We start from the raw sequence: 13494 nt of genomic DNA on the forward strand, positions 1-13494 counted from the left end.
TGTTACCATGGCCTCTCCTTCATCACGTCATCACTCCACTGAGACTGCTCTTGTCAAGGTCACCAACAACTTGCCCGTTGTCAAAATTGTAGCAGTTCTCTGTCTTCGTCTTATATGGTTTTTTATTTTTTATTTTTTTTGAGATGGAGCCTTACTCTGTCACCTAGGCTAGAGTGCAGTGGTGTGATTTTGGCTCACTCCAACCTCTGCCTCCCAGGTATAAGCTATTCTCCTGCCTTAGCCTTCTGAATAGCTCGGATTATAGGTACACACCACCACACCCAGCTAATTTTTGTATTTTTAGTAGAAACGGGGTTTCGCCATATTGGCCAGGCTGGTCTCAAACTCCTGACCTTGCCATCTGCTCACTTTGGCCTCTCAAAGTGCTGGGATTACAGGTGTGAGCTGCCATGCCCGGCCTTATATGAGTTTTTAACAACAGAAGACAATCATTCTTTTCCTCCTCCTCCTCCTCCAAACACTTTTGTTTGGCTTCTAAAACAGCCATAGTCCCTGATTTTTGCTCATGTCACTGATGGTTTTTCTCCGAATCTCTGCTTCTCTTTTTCATTTTAGCCTTCTGAATATTGGAGTGCCCAAGGGTTAGCCTCATGCTGTCTCTTCTCTGTCTATTCTCTCTTCCTATATGACTTCTTCTAATCTTACAGACTGAAATATCATCTCTAAAGTAATGACTTCTAAATTTAAACCCCAACCTATTACCTCTCTTCCAAGCTCCAGACTCTTATGTCCAATTTAATATCTCTACTTGATCTCAAGTAAGGTATCTTTTTGCAAGGGTGACAGAGTTTTGCTCTTGTTGTCCAGGCTGGAGTACAATGATGCTATCTCAGCTCAGTGCAGCCTCTGCCTCCCAGGTTCAAGCGATTCTCCTGCCTCAGCCTCCCAAGTAGCTGGGATTACAGGCGCCCGCCACCACACCCAGCTAATTTTTGTGTTTTTAGTAGAGATGGGGATTCACCTTTTTGGCCAGGTTGGTCTCGAACTCTTGACCTCAGTTGATCCACCCGCCTCAGCCTCCCAAAGTGCTGGGATTACAGGCGTGATCCGCCAGCCCAGCCTACTGTCTCTGTTTCTACCAACACTCTGTTCCCAACCACTAAGTAATTTCTAAGAAGTTCCAGACTTTCTCTCCGTTTCTTCTTCTGAGCCCTTTTTTAGAATCACCCTTAGCACTCTGTTTACAGCCGTACAGACTTTTCCAGCATTCACTTCAAAGCTCTTCCAGCATCTATTCATTACCCAGTTCCAAAACCACATTTTCAGGTATTTATTGTAGCAGTAGCCCACTTCTTGATACCAGTTTTCTTAGTCTGTGTTATGTCACCATCACAGAATGGTAAACACTGAATCATTTAAAAAGAAAATATTTGTTTCTTAGAATTCTGGAGGCTGGGAAGTCCAAGGTCAAGGGGCCCACATCTGGCAAGGGCCTTCTTACTATAGCATCCCATGGCAGAGGTGGAGGGGCAAGAAAGTGTGTACATGCTTGATAAAGTGGCTGAACAGGCCCTTCTGTCAAGAACTCACTCCTGAGATGATGCCATTCACTCACTCACCAGGGCAAACCCCTGTGACCTAATCACCTTGTAATAGCCCCCAGTCAACGCTGATGCATTGGGGATTAAGTTTTCAACACATGAATTTTTGGGACGCTTTCCAGCAGTAGCACAGGCCACGCACCCTTAACACATTGCAGACGGACTCTTCATTCCAGCTGTAGCACAGGTCACACACCCTTAACACATTACAGATGGACTCTTGTTTCCAGCTGTGCCACACACACCTGCCTGTCAAGCCCAACATCTCCTGTCTTCCCTTGTTCAGTCAGTGCACCCTGTCCCTGGCTTTTCAAACTAAACCCCAGGAATAGTGCCTGGTTCTTCCCTCTCCATCATCACCCACACGCAGTCCGTCAGTGAGTCCTGTGCATTATACCTTCCTGGAAACCCTGAATCCCTCCACATCTTTCCATCACCACTGGCTACCTCATCTAGACCTCCACTGGCTCATGTGGACAGCTGCAGCAGCTTTGTCACAGGTCTTTCCCTCCTGCCTCTGCACAGCCCCTTCGCCACAGAGCAGCCAGGACAGTCTTTCATACAAGTAAACTGTCCGTCCGCCCCTGTGTAAAACCTTCAGTGGCTTCTCATTTGCACTTAGACCAGAGGCACTCCATGCTCTGGCTGCTGCTTACCTCCCTCCAGATTGTTTCTAGACACTTCCCACTGCGATTTTACACTACCACCTGCTGTCTTCCTTTTTGGACCAGAATACTGAGGTCTTTTCTCTATCAGGGTCTTTGCATTTGCTGTTTTCTCTACTGAAAATTCTCTTACTCCAAAATCGACAAATTCTGACACCTCCTTGTCCTGCAGGTCCTGGTTCATGTGCCCTTTTTCAGGAGACCTTCCATGACCACCATCTCCCTTATTCTCATCACCTGTCACACATGGGAATTTTCTTGTTTCTTTGTTTTGCTGTTTTTCCAGGATGTCATCCCCCTTACTTACTTTTCAAAGTCAGTTCGTTCCTTGAAGACAGAGACACCATACTGTATTGTCTACCATTGGATTCCCAGTGGTTAGAGTCATGCCTGGTGTGTGGAAGGCATTCAGTAAATACTCACTGAATGATTGAAGAATGAATTAAGGAGATGCTGACTGGTGCCTCGTACTGTAACTGCTGCAGGAATTCAGAGTATCACTTTAGCTATAGGTAGTCTTTAGTCATGGGACAGTCAGGTACATGTGGTCTACACCTATGTGGCCTGCTAGCTCTCTCACAACTGGGCTCACTGCTTCCCCTCCTGGCAGAAGCTGCAGCAGGGTTGTAATACTTTTATTGTGTAGCATCCATCTTTGGAGGTTTTTATTTCAGTGGAAATACTGGGCTCACCGTTAGCTTTCTGTTCGTTTTTTGAGACAGGGTCTTGCTAGTCACCAGGCTGGAGTGCAGTGGCATGATCACGGTTCACTGCAGCCTTGACCTCCCAGGCTCAAGTAATCTTCCCACCTCAGCCTCCTAAGTAGTTGGGACTACAGACGTGCACAACCATGCCCGGCTAACTTTTTTTTTTTTTTTTGCAGAGACTTAGTCTCTCCATGTTGCCCAGGCTATTCTTGAACTCCTGGGTTCAAGTCATCCTCCATTATCAGCCTCTGAAGTGTTGGGATTATAGGTGTGAACCACTGTTAGTTTTAAACATTCCTTTCTAACTCCGTTGCATTGGTTTTCAAATGGGGTACTGTAAATGTCTTTAAGATTTGTTGCAGTCTGGAGTCCCCATTCACTGTCCAGGTGTTTTGAATGCCCAGTGTTCTGGAACTTCCAAGTTCAGAGCTTCCCCTCGCCCCAATTTAGAGCTATCTCTGTCCCTCCGTATGAGGCTTTGAAGGTAACTGCATATGTGTGCTTGCACACACCCATAGCCACACACAGAGATATGCATGTCCTATTATTGTCAACACCATGTACAGTAGTCACTGAGATAGAGGGCAATCATTTAGTTTTAAATTAAAACTTTGTGAGGCACATTGGTAAGAGTTCTGATTGCCTGTATGCGGGAAACATAATGTTGGAATAAGTAGGATGAATCAAGAGAGCTTTATGGAAATTTTCTTTTGTGCCTGGAATTCATTATGGTTCAGCTGTCTCAAGTTGGTTTTTGTTTTTCATGTATTTCTCTTACTGTAGGCACTTGAAGAGGCTCAGAAAGCTATCCAGCAACTCTTTGGCAAAATCAAAGATATCAAAGACAAAGCTGAAAAATCAGAGCAAATGGTGAGTTCTGGTTTCTTCCCAACTTTTTTGCAACAAAGAGTGAGGTGAGCTTCTCATCCAGGCATTCTAATAATGGGCTTTTTCTCCCACTCTGCAGCCACAGTCATTTGCATCTCTGAAGCAAGCACCTGTCAATTCATTCAGATCAATTCAGGGGGAGCTGCTTGCTGGACAGCAGACTCACCATCTCTCCTGCCCTGCCTTGGCAGCCTGTTTTGTTTGTTTGTTTGATTTTAGTTCAAAATTTTATTGTTTAATTTATTTTTAAATATTTTTATGCAATAAAAAGGAAAAGTCCTTGTCTAGCCATCCTCGTGGGGCATCTGTCGGTCTCTCACACAGGTCACTCAAATTAATAGGAAAGAAAGAACAGGGCCTGAAGTTATAAATAATAGAAAATAAAAGATCTTTTGTCTCCAGCGGGGGAATAGATGAGAGGATGGGAGGCCAAGACTGGGTGGGGACGGGCAGGGGCAGAGCAGGAACCCCCCACTCCTGCTGGACCCTGTCCCTGCCCTCTGTGAGGCCCCTCCCATTCAAGGTGCTTGGCAGGAATTCCCCATCTCCCCTGGGGAAAGGGGGGATGGGGGGGCTGGGAGTGGTCGGAGCTGCTGGGGGAAGAGACATAGATCACTCCTCCCTCCACTCACAGAGGTCTCAGGTCATGGCCAGGACAATCTTCAGTTCCCTGGGGGGTGGAAGGGGAGCTGCTGGGAGGGATGGGATTGAACTGGTTGGAGGGGAAAAGAGAAGAGAGCAGGAGCATTAGAACCCAAGCAGCTGTCCCTTCCTCCAATGCTGTCCAGTAGGGGTGTGGGGGTGTGTCTGGGAAGGAGCGGCCTCCTCAAGGTGTCTCAGGGGCTGTCAGAAGCACAGGTCTATCGCTGTGTTTCCCAGTAAGCCAGAGCCCTCACTTGTGTGCCCAGCTCAGCCCCCCAGACCCCAGTCTGACCCTCTCTGCTGCACTGACCTTACCTCGGCTAAGTCAGGAGACAGTCCGGGTCATTGAGAGTTGGTGAGAAAGTGGGGAGGGGGGCTGCTGGATCACAACTGAGTGAGGACGGAGGGAAGCAAAGGACAGAGCCAGGAGCAAGCCCCTGGCGGCGGCGACTGTGGCTTCTGCCCACCCTACATACCTCACAGACCGATGCAGGTTAGTGGGCGCCCTGTGGGACAGCCCTGCCTCCAAGACCCCTCACTCCCCACCCAGAACCCGTGCATCCTGCCCCACCTGCAGCCCCTCAGCTCTTCCATGCCAAATTCCCCCATCTAATGAGAACTCATGAATCCTGTCATCGGCTCCTCCTGGAAATCCAGGTGCCTGGCCAGGCTGCTCACCTTAGGGGTGTTCGATGTAGGGGTAGGGTGAGGGTATGGAAGCTGAGAGTGCAGGTACCCCACTCTGGGGCACCGTACCTTTGGGGGGGCCCCATGACTCTGGGGTGGTTGCAACAGCATCGCCTGGGGCAGGTGGGGAGCCCCAGGGTGAGGGGGCAGGGCTGCTGTGATTCCAGTTTGGACATGGGCCTGGGTAACATGGGCCATGTTGGTGAAGCCGTGGGGCAGCTGCAGGTGGTGGATGGCATACACAGCGGCTGGCTGGGGGAAGCTGCTCTGAGGGGACTGGGCAGAAGGCAGAGGGTGGTGTGCCTGTCAGGGCTTCTCTGGGTGGTACAGATTCTGCTGTGGCTGTCCACTGCCCAGGTGTGGGACCTGCCCTGCCTGATGCTGGACAGGACTGGGGGCTGCATGCTGGGACTGCGGCTGGCTCCTGGTAGGCGTGGTAGCTGGCTGCAGCTGGTTGGCATGGAGCTGCGTGGCATGGTGTGGGTAGGACTAGTGAACGGTGGCATAAAGGGCGTGGGGGGTAGGCTGCTCCGCAGAAGGGTACTGAGGGGTGGAGGATGACACGATGGCTTGGGATGGCTGCTCAACATCAGCATGCATGGGTTGCTTTGAAGCGTGGGGGCAGACACTGGCTGTGAGGGGTAGTGGGCCATGGGCTGCATCATGGCAGGCTGGCCTGGGAATTGCTGAGGGTTGTAGGGGATGTAGGAAGAATAGGGCGTGGCAGCCACCAGAGGCAGGCCAACAGCCCCGGCTGCCTACATCATCGGCAGGGCTGAGGCTGGCTGGTGTTGGTCCGAGTGCTGCGGGGGCAGGGAGCCTTTTGCTCCCTGGTACTTGCCCTGCTGCCCAGGCACTGAATTAGTTACAGGATATGGATACATCTGAGGTGCCTGCACAGCTGGTCCCATGTGGATCTGAGGTATGTAGGAGATGTACTGGGGGCTGTATAGCCCACTCTGGCCTGCTGTCAGCACGGGAATGGAGGGAGTTGAATGAGTCCGGGGTCCCGGAGAAGTTGGAGTACTAGTGGATTTATTCACAAACAGCAGAGGCTTTGTAGGTTTGAACTCCTTGGCATTGGGGTTCAACGTTGATTTCTTCACTTGTTCAGCAACAGGGCCCTCATCCTTTTCCTCCCCCTTGATAAGGCCCACCGGGGGGCTGCTGGTTTGGCTTGGGCAAGGTGGTGGGGGCTGCTCTGTCCCCTGAGTGCCTCCTGCTGGTTCCAGGGGTTGTTTGTCCTCCTTATCTGATACGGACTCCATCTTGGAGGAGACAGGAGACCCCATGGGCTCTGAAGTCAAGAGATCATCAACCTCCTTTTTTTTTTTTTTGAGACGGAGTTTCGCTCTTGTTACCCAGGCTGGAGTGCAATGGCGCGATCTCGGCTCACCACAACCTCTGCCTCCTGGGTTCAGGCAATTCTCCTGCCTCAACCTCCTAAGTAGCTGGGATTACAGGTGCGCACCACCATGCCCAGCTAATTTTTTTTTGTATTTTTAGTAGAGACAGGGTTTCACCATGTTGACCAGGATGATCTTGATCTCTTGACCTCGTGATCCACCCGCCTCGGCCTCCCAAAGTGCTGTGATTACAGGCTTGAGCCACTGTGCCTGGCCCCAACCTCCTTCTCTTTTCCTTTGGCCTCCTCCTTTAAGATCCGGGGAGGGAAAGAATCCAGGCTGTTCTCCAGTGAGCTACTGGGCTGAAGCTTAAACTGGGCCCCAAACTTTCTTAGTTCTTCCAATTTGAATTGTTTCTGTTCATTCTGAAGACCAGGGACTTTCCCAGCTATCTGATCCAGCTCCTGGGGCTCCAGAGTTCTCCCAGGTTCCTTGGTAGAGAGTTCCTTTACATCTGTGGGGGCCAGGGAGATCTTTGGAGAAGCTGGGGAAATGGAGCCCACTCCAGGATCTGAGACTGATGAGGTCACAGGGATGGAGGCTGAAGAGGTTGGCACTGCCGAGCCAATGGGAGGCTCAGGACAGGAAGCTGAGATTGGGGCAGGTGCAGCAGACTTGGGAGAATGCGGGGGATACATCCGGCCCACTGGAAGAAAAGGGGGAGCTGCAAGAGGTGGTGAAACAGAAGTTTCTCCAAAAGGCCTATTACTGGGTCAAGACAGAGTCTTGGCACCTCTCAGAGGCTGCCGTGCCTTTGGGGACATGCAGGAAGGGCCTCCATTGATACCACGGGCCTCAGAACCTGGGCCAGGGCTACTATTGTCCAGATGGTGAGGGCCACAAGTTGGCAAAGAGCTAAGGCCAGGCCGCCCGCCCCGAGAGCTGCTGCATCGAACTCCTCCCTGGGGGCCTTCCCGGACTCATTGAGGCAGAGGGATATACTTCCCCTCCCTGGATGCCAAACTGGGGCTCTCCCGCCCTAAACCCTGACGCTGCACTGCACTGTGCTTCTCCTCTTCAGTGCGCCCCTCATCATTCTCCATGGGGATCTGTAGGTGGTACTGGGGGCTTGATTCAATCTCTCGAGCTAGCTGGGCCGCACGTAGCTCTCGCTGATGAAACTCTTCTGAGTTGTCCTTTCCTAAGGGCACCGTATAAGAAGAAAGACTGCTATCATAGGTGGTCTTCACACCATAGTTCTCCTCATTGAACTTGAACATTTCATTGGGGTCCCATCCATTGGACATGTTGGACTCAAGGTCGTAGTTGTCGCTATTGCTGTCACCCCCCTCCCAGCACTGAAGCACCTTCTCTTTGTGTTCCCCATTCACTTTTGAGTTCTTGGCAATGGCTCAATCGGTGGACTTGTCTTTAGTAGCGTAGTTAAAGTCAACATTTCGGAAGTGAACGAGGATGACATCACTTGGCTTAAACACCGTGGTGTCCACGATGTCCTCCCAACGAGGGCCACCTGCTGGCTCAGATGCTTTCCAGTGCACAGCATTCACTGCTAGTTCAAACTTTGAGCTTAGCATCTTAAAGATAACCTTATAGGTGGTGCCATTTTTCACCTTTACATCACAAGTGGAGCCCACAACAGCTGTAAGGAAATGCAGCATTCTGGAATTGTAGACAGACGCCTTCAAACACAGGTGACGGTGGGGGTCCCTTTCCTGTGCTCTGTCCCCTGGTGCTGCCGATGGTGGTGGGCCCCTGGCCTCTCCTGGTGCTGCTGCTGCGGTGCCTGCGCCAAGATGCCTTCTGTTCCCTGCGCTCCTGACAGCGGCCACAGGCCCTAGGCAGTGGGAGGCGGCTGCTGAAGGCCCCGGGTGGAGCCGGAGATGGCCAGGGGCCTGGGAGCCCACTGTTGGAAGAGCTGGTGCCCCTGGGGGGCCGGCAGGCCATGGCCTGTTGTTGCATGGGGGGCGGCTGCTGGGGCTGGGAGGGCTGTTGTGGGGGCTGAGGCTTCAATGTGATGGTAGCGTCCTGAAGGGGAATCAGAGGGAAGGGAGGAAGAGAGGGGACTGGGACTGGGGCCCCGCCGGAGAGCGGGGGTAGCGAGGGGATAGGGCAGGCGGGGGGAGCCCCAACCCTGGTTTTAAATAGGCAACGTTTTGTTTTTTTCTCTCCTTTCTCAGAAATAGTTTTCTAGTCATTGTGGATTCCTTTCTCTCTCTTTTTTTTAATTTTCTTTTTTTTTTGAGATGGAGTTTCGCTCTTGTTACCCAGGCTGCAGTGCAATGGCGCGATCTCGGCTCACTGCAACCTCTGCCTCCTGGGTTTAGGCAATTCTCCTGCCTCAGCCTCCCAAGTAGCTGGGATTACAGGCGTGCGCCACCATGCCCAGCTAATTTTTGTATTTTTAGTAGAGATGGGGTTTCACCATGTTGACCTAGATGGTCTCGATCTCTTGACCTCGTCCTCCCAAAGTGCTGGGATTACAGGCTTGAGCCACCGCGCCCGGCCCTGTTTTTAATTTTCAAGCTATCCCTCTGAAGTGGATTCCTTTCTCTAACATTTGTTTGAATCATGTATTTCTCAGTCAAGGTGTACAGTATGTCACTTGGTAGCACACAGAGAGTGTGGTCCGGGATCTGTGAGGAAGGATGTCTCCTGCCCGTGATCGGTGTGTATAAACATGGAGAATATGCCCCTGGATCTGTGAGGAGGGATGTCTCCTGCCCGTGATCCGTGTGTGTGTAAACATGGAGAATATGCTCCTGGATCTGTGAAGAGGGATGTCTCCTGCCGGTGATCTGTGTGTGTAAACATGGAGAATATGCTCCTATATCTGGGAGGAGTGATGTCTCCTGTGATCCTCGTGTATGGTTTTGGTGGAATTCTCCCTTGAGAATTTGTGTCCCCCAGTGCTGTGCTCAAACACTTGCCTTGAATTCTGAGAACCCAGCATTCACCCTTTCCTCATCCATCGGAGGCACTGGGAAGCGCTGGATCCAGAGTTCACAATCTGACTAAATAATGTCCTGTCTCTCAGTTGTCTCAGAAGTCCAGTGTCTTCAACTGTAAAATGAGAATAATGGCACTTGCTTCACAGGGTTGTTGTGAGAATTAAAGGTATGGAGAGCACTTGTTACCCAGGCTGATTCTGTGGTCCTTCCCCAAGGATGCACTATACTCAGCAGCACCCAGGCGTCCTTGAAGCGTGTTTCAGTGACAGTGTCCAATGCTGCTTTCGCTGGAGTTTATTGCGTTTGCTGATGTCCTTATGATGCTAGTCTGTGTTCTGGACTTGCTTTCTCTTCCAGCCGAGGGGCTTTGCAGTGGCAGTTTGCTCCCTAGTTACTAGATGTCTTAAACTTTTAAGGCAGTTTGTTTTCCTGGACAGTGCTTTGCTGAAGGGAGGAGACGTTGGCATGAGGGGAGAAGTGATCTTTGCTGAGCTCTTTTAGTGTGCCAGCGCTGCGCTGGTTTCTTTGTACTGGCACGCTAAGGTAGCCCTCATAACAACCTTATGAACTAGGTTTTATGATCATTATTATCTTTGCAAGTACCCATTCTATAGATGAGAAAACAGACTGGGTGAGGCTGAGAAATCTGTCGTAGGATGCAGAGCTGGTGAGTGGTAGAGCTGGCACTCAGTCCCCATTCTGTCTGACTCTCAAACCTGCCACTTCATGTTCTGTCCTTTCTTGGCTGCTCATGGGCAACAGTTGAGGTGAATCAGCTATGGCATTCTGCTTTGCACATGGTCTCTTGTAGTTTGACCTGAGTACCCCTTGCGTGCCTTGCCTTTGAAGGCTTTGTTAAGGGAAAAATAAGTAGTTCGGTTTGCCTAAAGAAGCACAGGCTGTGGGACTGGGAGTGATGGGAAATCCTGGGAACAAAGAGACCAGTCAGCTGCAGTGCAGAGCAATGAGGGACTGAACAAGGAAGAGAAAGAAAGGCAATAGGAAATGACACAGAGGAAGAGTTTTTAGGACTCAATGACTCACTGATGTGGGGGCTAGGAAGAGTCATAGATGACTGTGACTTCTAACACAGTGGTTAAAGTCCCCCAATGCGGCCGGACATGGTGGCTCACGCCTGTCATTCCAGCACCTTGGGGAGGCAGAGGAGGGTGGATCACTTGAGACCAGGAGTTCAAGACCAGCCTGGCTAACATGGCAAAATCCAAATATTAATCAGGCATTGTGGTGCATGCCTGTAATCCCAGGTACTCTCGAGACTGAGGCAGAGAATTGCTTGCCTGGGAGGTGGAGGATGCAGTGAGCCTAGATCGCACCACTGCACTTCAACCTGGGTGACAGAGCGAGACTCCTTCTCAAAAAAGTAAATAAATAAAGACCCCCGATGTTAGGACTGAAGCTAAGAAACCCAGAAAGAGGTACAGAGATGTTTTCTTAGGAAATAGGATTATGATCTCAGAGTTGGAAGTGGGTGATGAGATTACAGGGCCAGTCTTCTGTCTTCTGTATCTAGTTTATTATACCACTCCTGGTTGTTTTTTTCCCCCCAAATTCAAGTATTTGGTAAAGTGGTGGGTTTCCCACTTGTCTGTTGAATATGCTTTCCTAGTGCCTGAAATACACTTGCATCCCCAGAGATAGTGTCTCTTCTCTTGGACCTGCTGAAACAACACTGTCAGGACCTTGTTCCCCAAATTGCCTTCTGACCCCTGAAGTCTGCTCTGCCCTCTTGGTACCTTACATATTAAGCATTAAGTGTGGCTCATTAGTTTCTTATGGAGCTACTTGCAAAAGTGTTTACATCTTTCTTAATCTTCTTCCTTTCTTGTGGTTTTCCAATGTTTAGGTGAAAGAAATCACCCGTGATATTAAGCAGTTAGATCATGCGAAACGCCACCTGACCACCTCGATCACAACACTGAACCACCTGCACATGTTGGCGGGAGGCGTCGATTCCCTCGAGTAAGCAATGCCAGCTTTCTCTATTGGGGTCACAGGAAATGTATCACATGGAGAGAATGTACTGTGGACTCACTGACTTCTCAGACAGGAAAGTCTCACCACTCTGCCCCACTTTCTGCAAATTGCCTTCAAGTGTTCAGTCACCATTTTTGCTTTCTGCCTTCTGGTGTTCAAAACCTAACAAAGGCTGGCAGCCAGTCTGAAGGGGACCCAGGAAGGCGTTCAGAATGACTCCAGGAGTGTGGCTCATCTTCAGATTCTTGCTCTGTTCCATCAGGGCAGACAGTGACTCAGGCCCGTCATCACTCCCTGCAGCTTCTGCCTCGGCAGGCTTCCTGCTTGTGTTGGGCTGAGTTGCGCTGTCATCGAAGAGATCATATGAGACAGAACTTTGAATTGTTCAAACCACTTCTTTTTTTCGATCTGCTTTTTGAAAAGTAGCTTTGTGTTTGGCTTGTAGAGGGAATGGTACATGAGAACAGTAGGAAGAGTTGGTTATTAGATTCTGCTACTCCAGCTCACCTCTGTGGCCTCAGGGTGATTCCATGTGTGTATGGGAAAGCATGTCTTTATAGAAACTGAGATACAGCATTCAATGTCCTGGGTGCGGGGAGTGGGAGAGTGCCTTGAGGGAAAGAGGAGGAGGGGCAGGCCCCTTCCTGACCTCTGCTAGGCATTGTATGAGTTCCAGGGACCCTGGTCCACCCTACTGTGAGCAGTGAGAACAGCAGCCAGAGGGAGACCAGGAGGGCGATCTCATTTGTTTCTTCCTCAAGTGGTCTGCATTGTCCACCAAACCATCGGACCAGGCAGTGGTAGTGCCCTAACACCTTGGCTCAAATTGGATCCTTTTTCAGTGCCTCTTAAGGAAAATAATAAATTGCAAATTTAATTAAATAGCCCAACCCTGATGAAAAATTTAGATCTGATAGTTTATACTTCCTCCCTTTGTGTTACTTGATTTTGTCAGCATCCTTTTATTTAAGCTTCATTAACCTTAGCAGTAGGGAAAGCAGAGGTCTCTGACACAGAGATGCTTCAGAACCTACAGACTGGAGTTAATAGGTAAAGGCCCTTTTTTTGTAGGGGGGGGGGCGGGTCTCACAGTGTCGACTAGGCTGGAGTGCAGTGGCGCTATCTAAGCTCGTTGCAGCCTCCGCCTCCTGAGTTCAAGTGATTCTCCCGCCACAGCCTCCTGAGAAGCTGGGATTACAGGCACGTGCCACGACGCCAAGCTAATTTTTCTATTTTATTAGAGATGGGGGTTTCACCATGTTTGCCAGGCTGGTCTTGAATTCCTGACCTCGTGATATGCCTGCCTCGGCCTCCCAAAGTGCTGGGATTACAGGCGTGAGCCACCGTGCCTGCCCAGATGGGTTTGATTTGCTCATAGGCTATAATCCTCAGATAGTAACATCCCTACCCCTCTTTGTCCAAAGCTTGCTAGTCCCATAATATCCAGCTCAAATTCTAAATCTATAGTCTTCCCAGATTCCCCTCCCCACAGTTAATGAGACTTCATCACTCATGCATTCCTTTGTATCCACCATAGCACATAATGTTACTCTGTTTAGAACATGGTTCATCCTATTTGATACTAGTTAGATGTGTACTTGACTCTCTGCCTTACTATGTGATGTCACCTTGAGGATTTGGACGAGATCCTATACTTTTCCTCCCCCAGCGCACAGCACCTTACGTATTCAGTTCTCAGTGAATGTTGATTAAACTGAGTTGATGTCTGTTTTAGAGCTAGAGTAAGTTGTTCTGTATCTATATCTTGTGTCCTTAGTGTTTTTCTAGACCTTTAAACGTATTATTTATTTCCTTGCAGAGCCATGACCAGGCGAAGACAGTATGGAGAAGTTGCTAATCTCCTTCAGGGTGTAATGAATGTCCTGGAGCACTTCCACAAGTACATGGGGATTCCACAGATCCGGCAGCTTTCTGAAAGGTAAACTGTCACTGGAGGAAATGATCTCACTGTCAGAAAAGGACCTGGAACTCTGAAGTGCTTAAGTACTTAGCTTCAGCATGTTCATTGCAGA

General features: G+C 49.9%; 1 protein-coding gene and 1 pseudogene across 4 annotated transcripts in view; one reads left to right on the plus strand and one right to left on the minus strand.

The window, feature by feature from the left end:
* Nucleotides 1–13494, plus strand: part of VPS53 (VPS53 subunit of GARP complex) — a 185197-nt gene that overhangs the window by 44586 nt on the left and 127117 nt on the right. For all 4 annotated transcript variants that reach the window (XM_054256975.2, XM_035299267.3, XM_035299268.3 and 1 more), the window contains 3 exons: nucleotides 3718–3804; nucleotides 11331–11446; nucleotides 13281–13400. In XM_054256975.2, coding sequence (XP_054112950.1) covers nucleotides 3718–3804; nucleotides 11331–11446; nucleotides 13281–13400 — 323 coding nt within the window. The remainder of the gene's footprint in view (nucleotides 1–3717; nucleotides 3805–11330; nucleotides 11447–13280; nucleotides 13401–13494) is intronic.
* Nucleotides 4869–9487, minus strand: LOC103790873 (ataxin-2-like protein pseudogene; annotated as a pseudogene).

Source organism: Callithrix jacchus, chromosome 5, assembly GCF_049354715.1.
Source record: "Callithrix jacchus isolate 240 chromosome 5, calJac240_pri, whole genome shotgun sequence".
Lineage (NCBI taxonomy): Eukaryota > Metazoa > Chordata > Mammalia > Primates > Cebidae > Callithrix > Callithrix jacchus.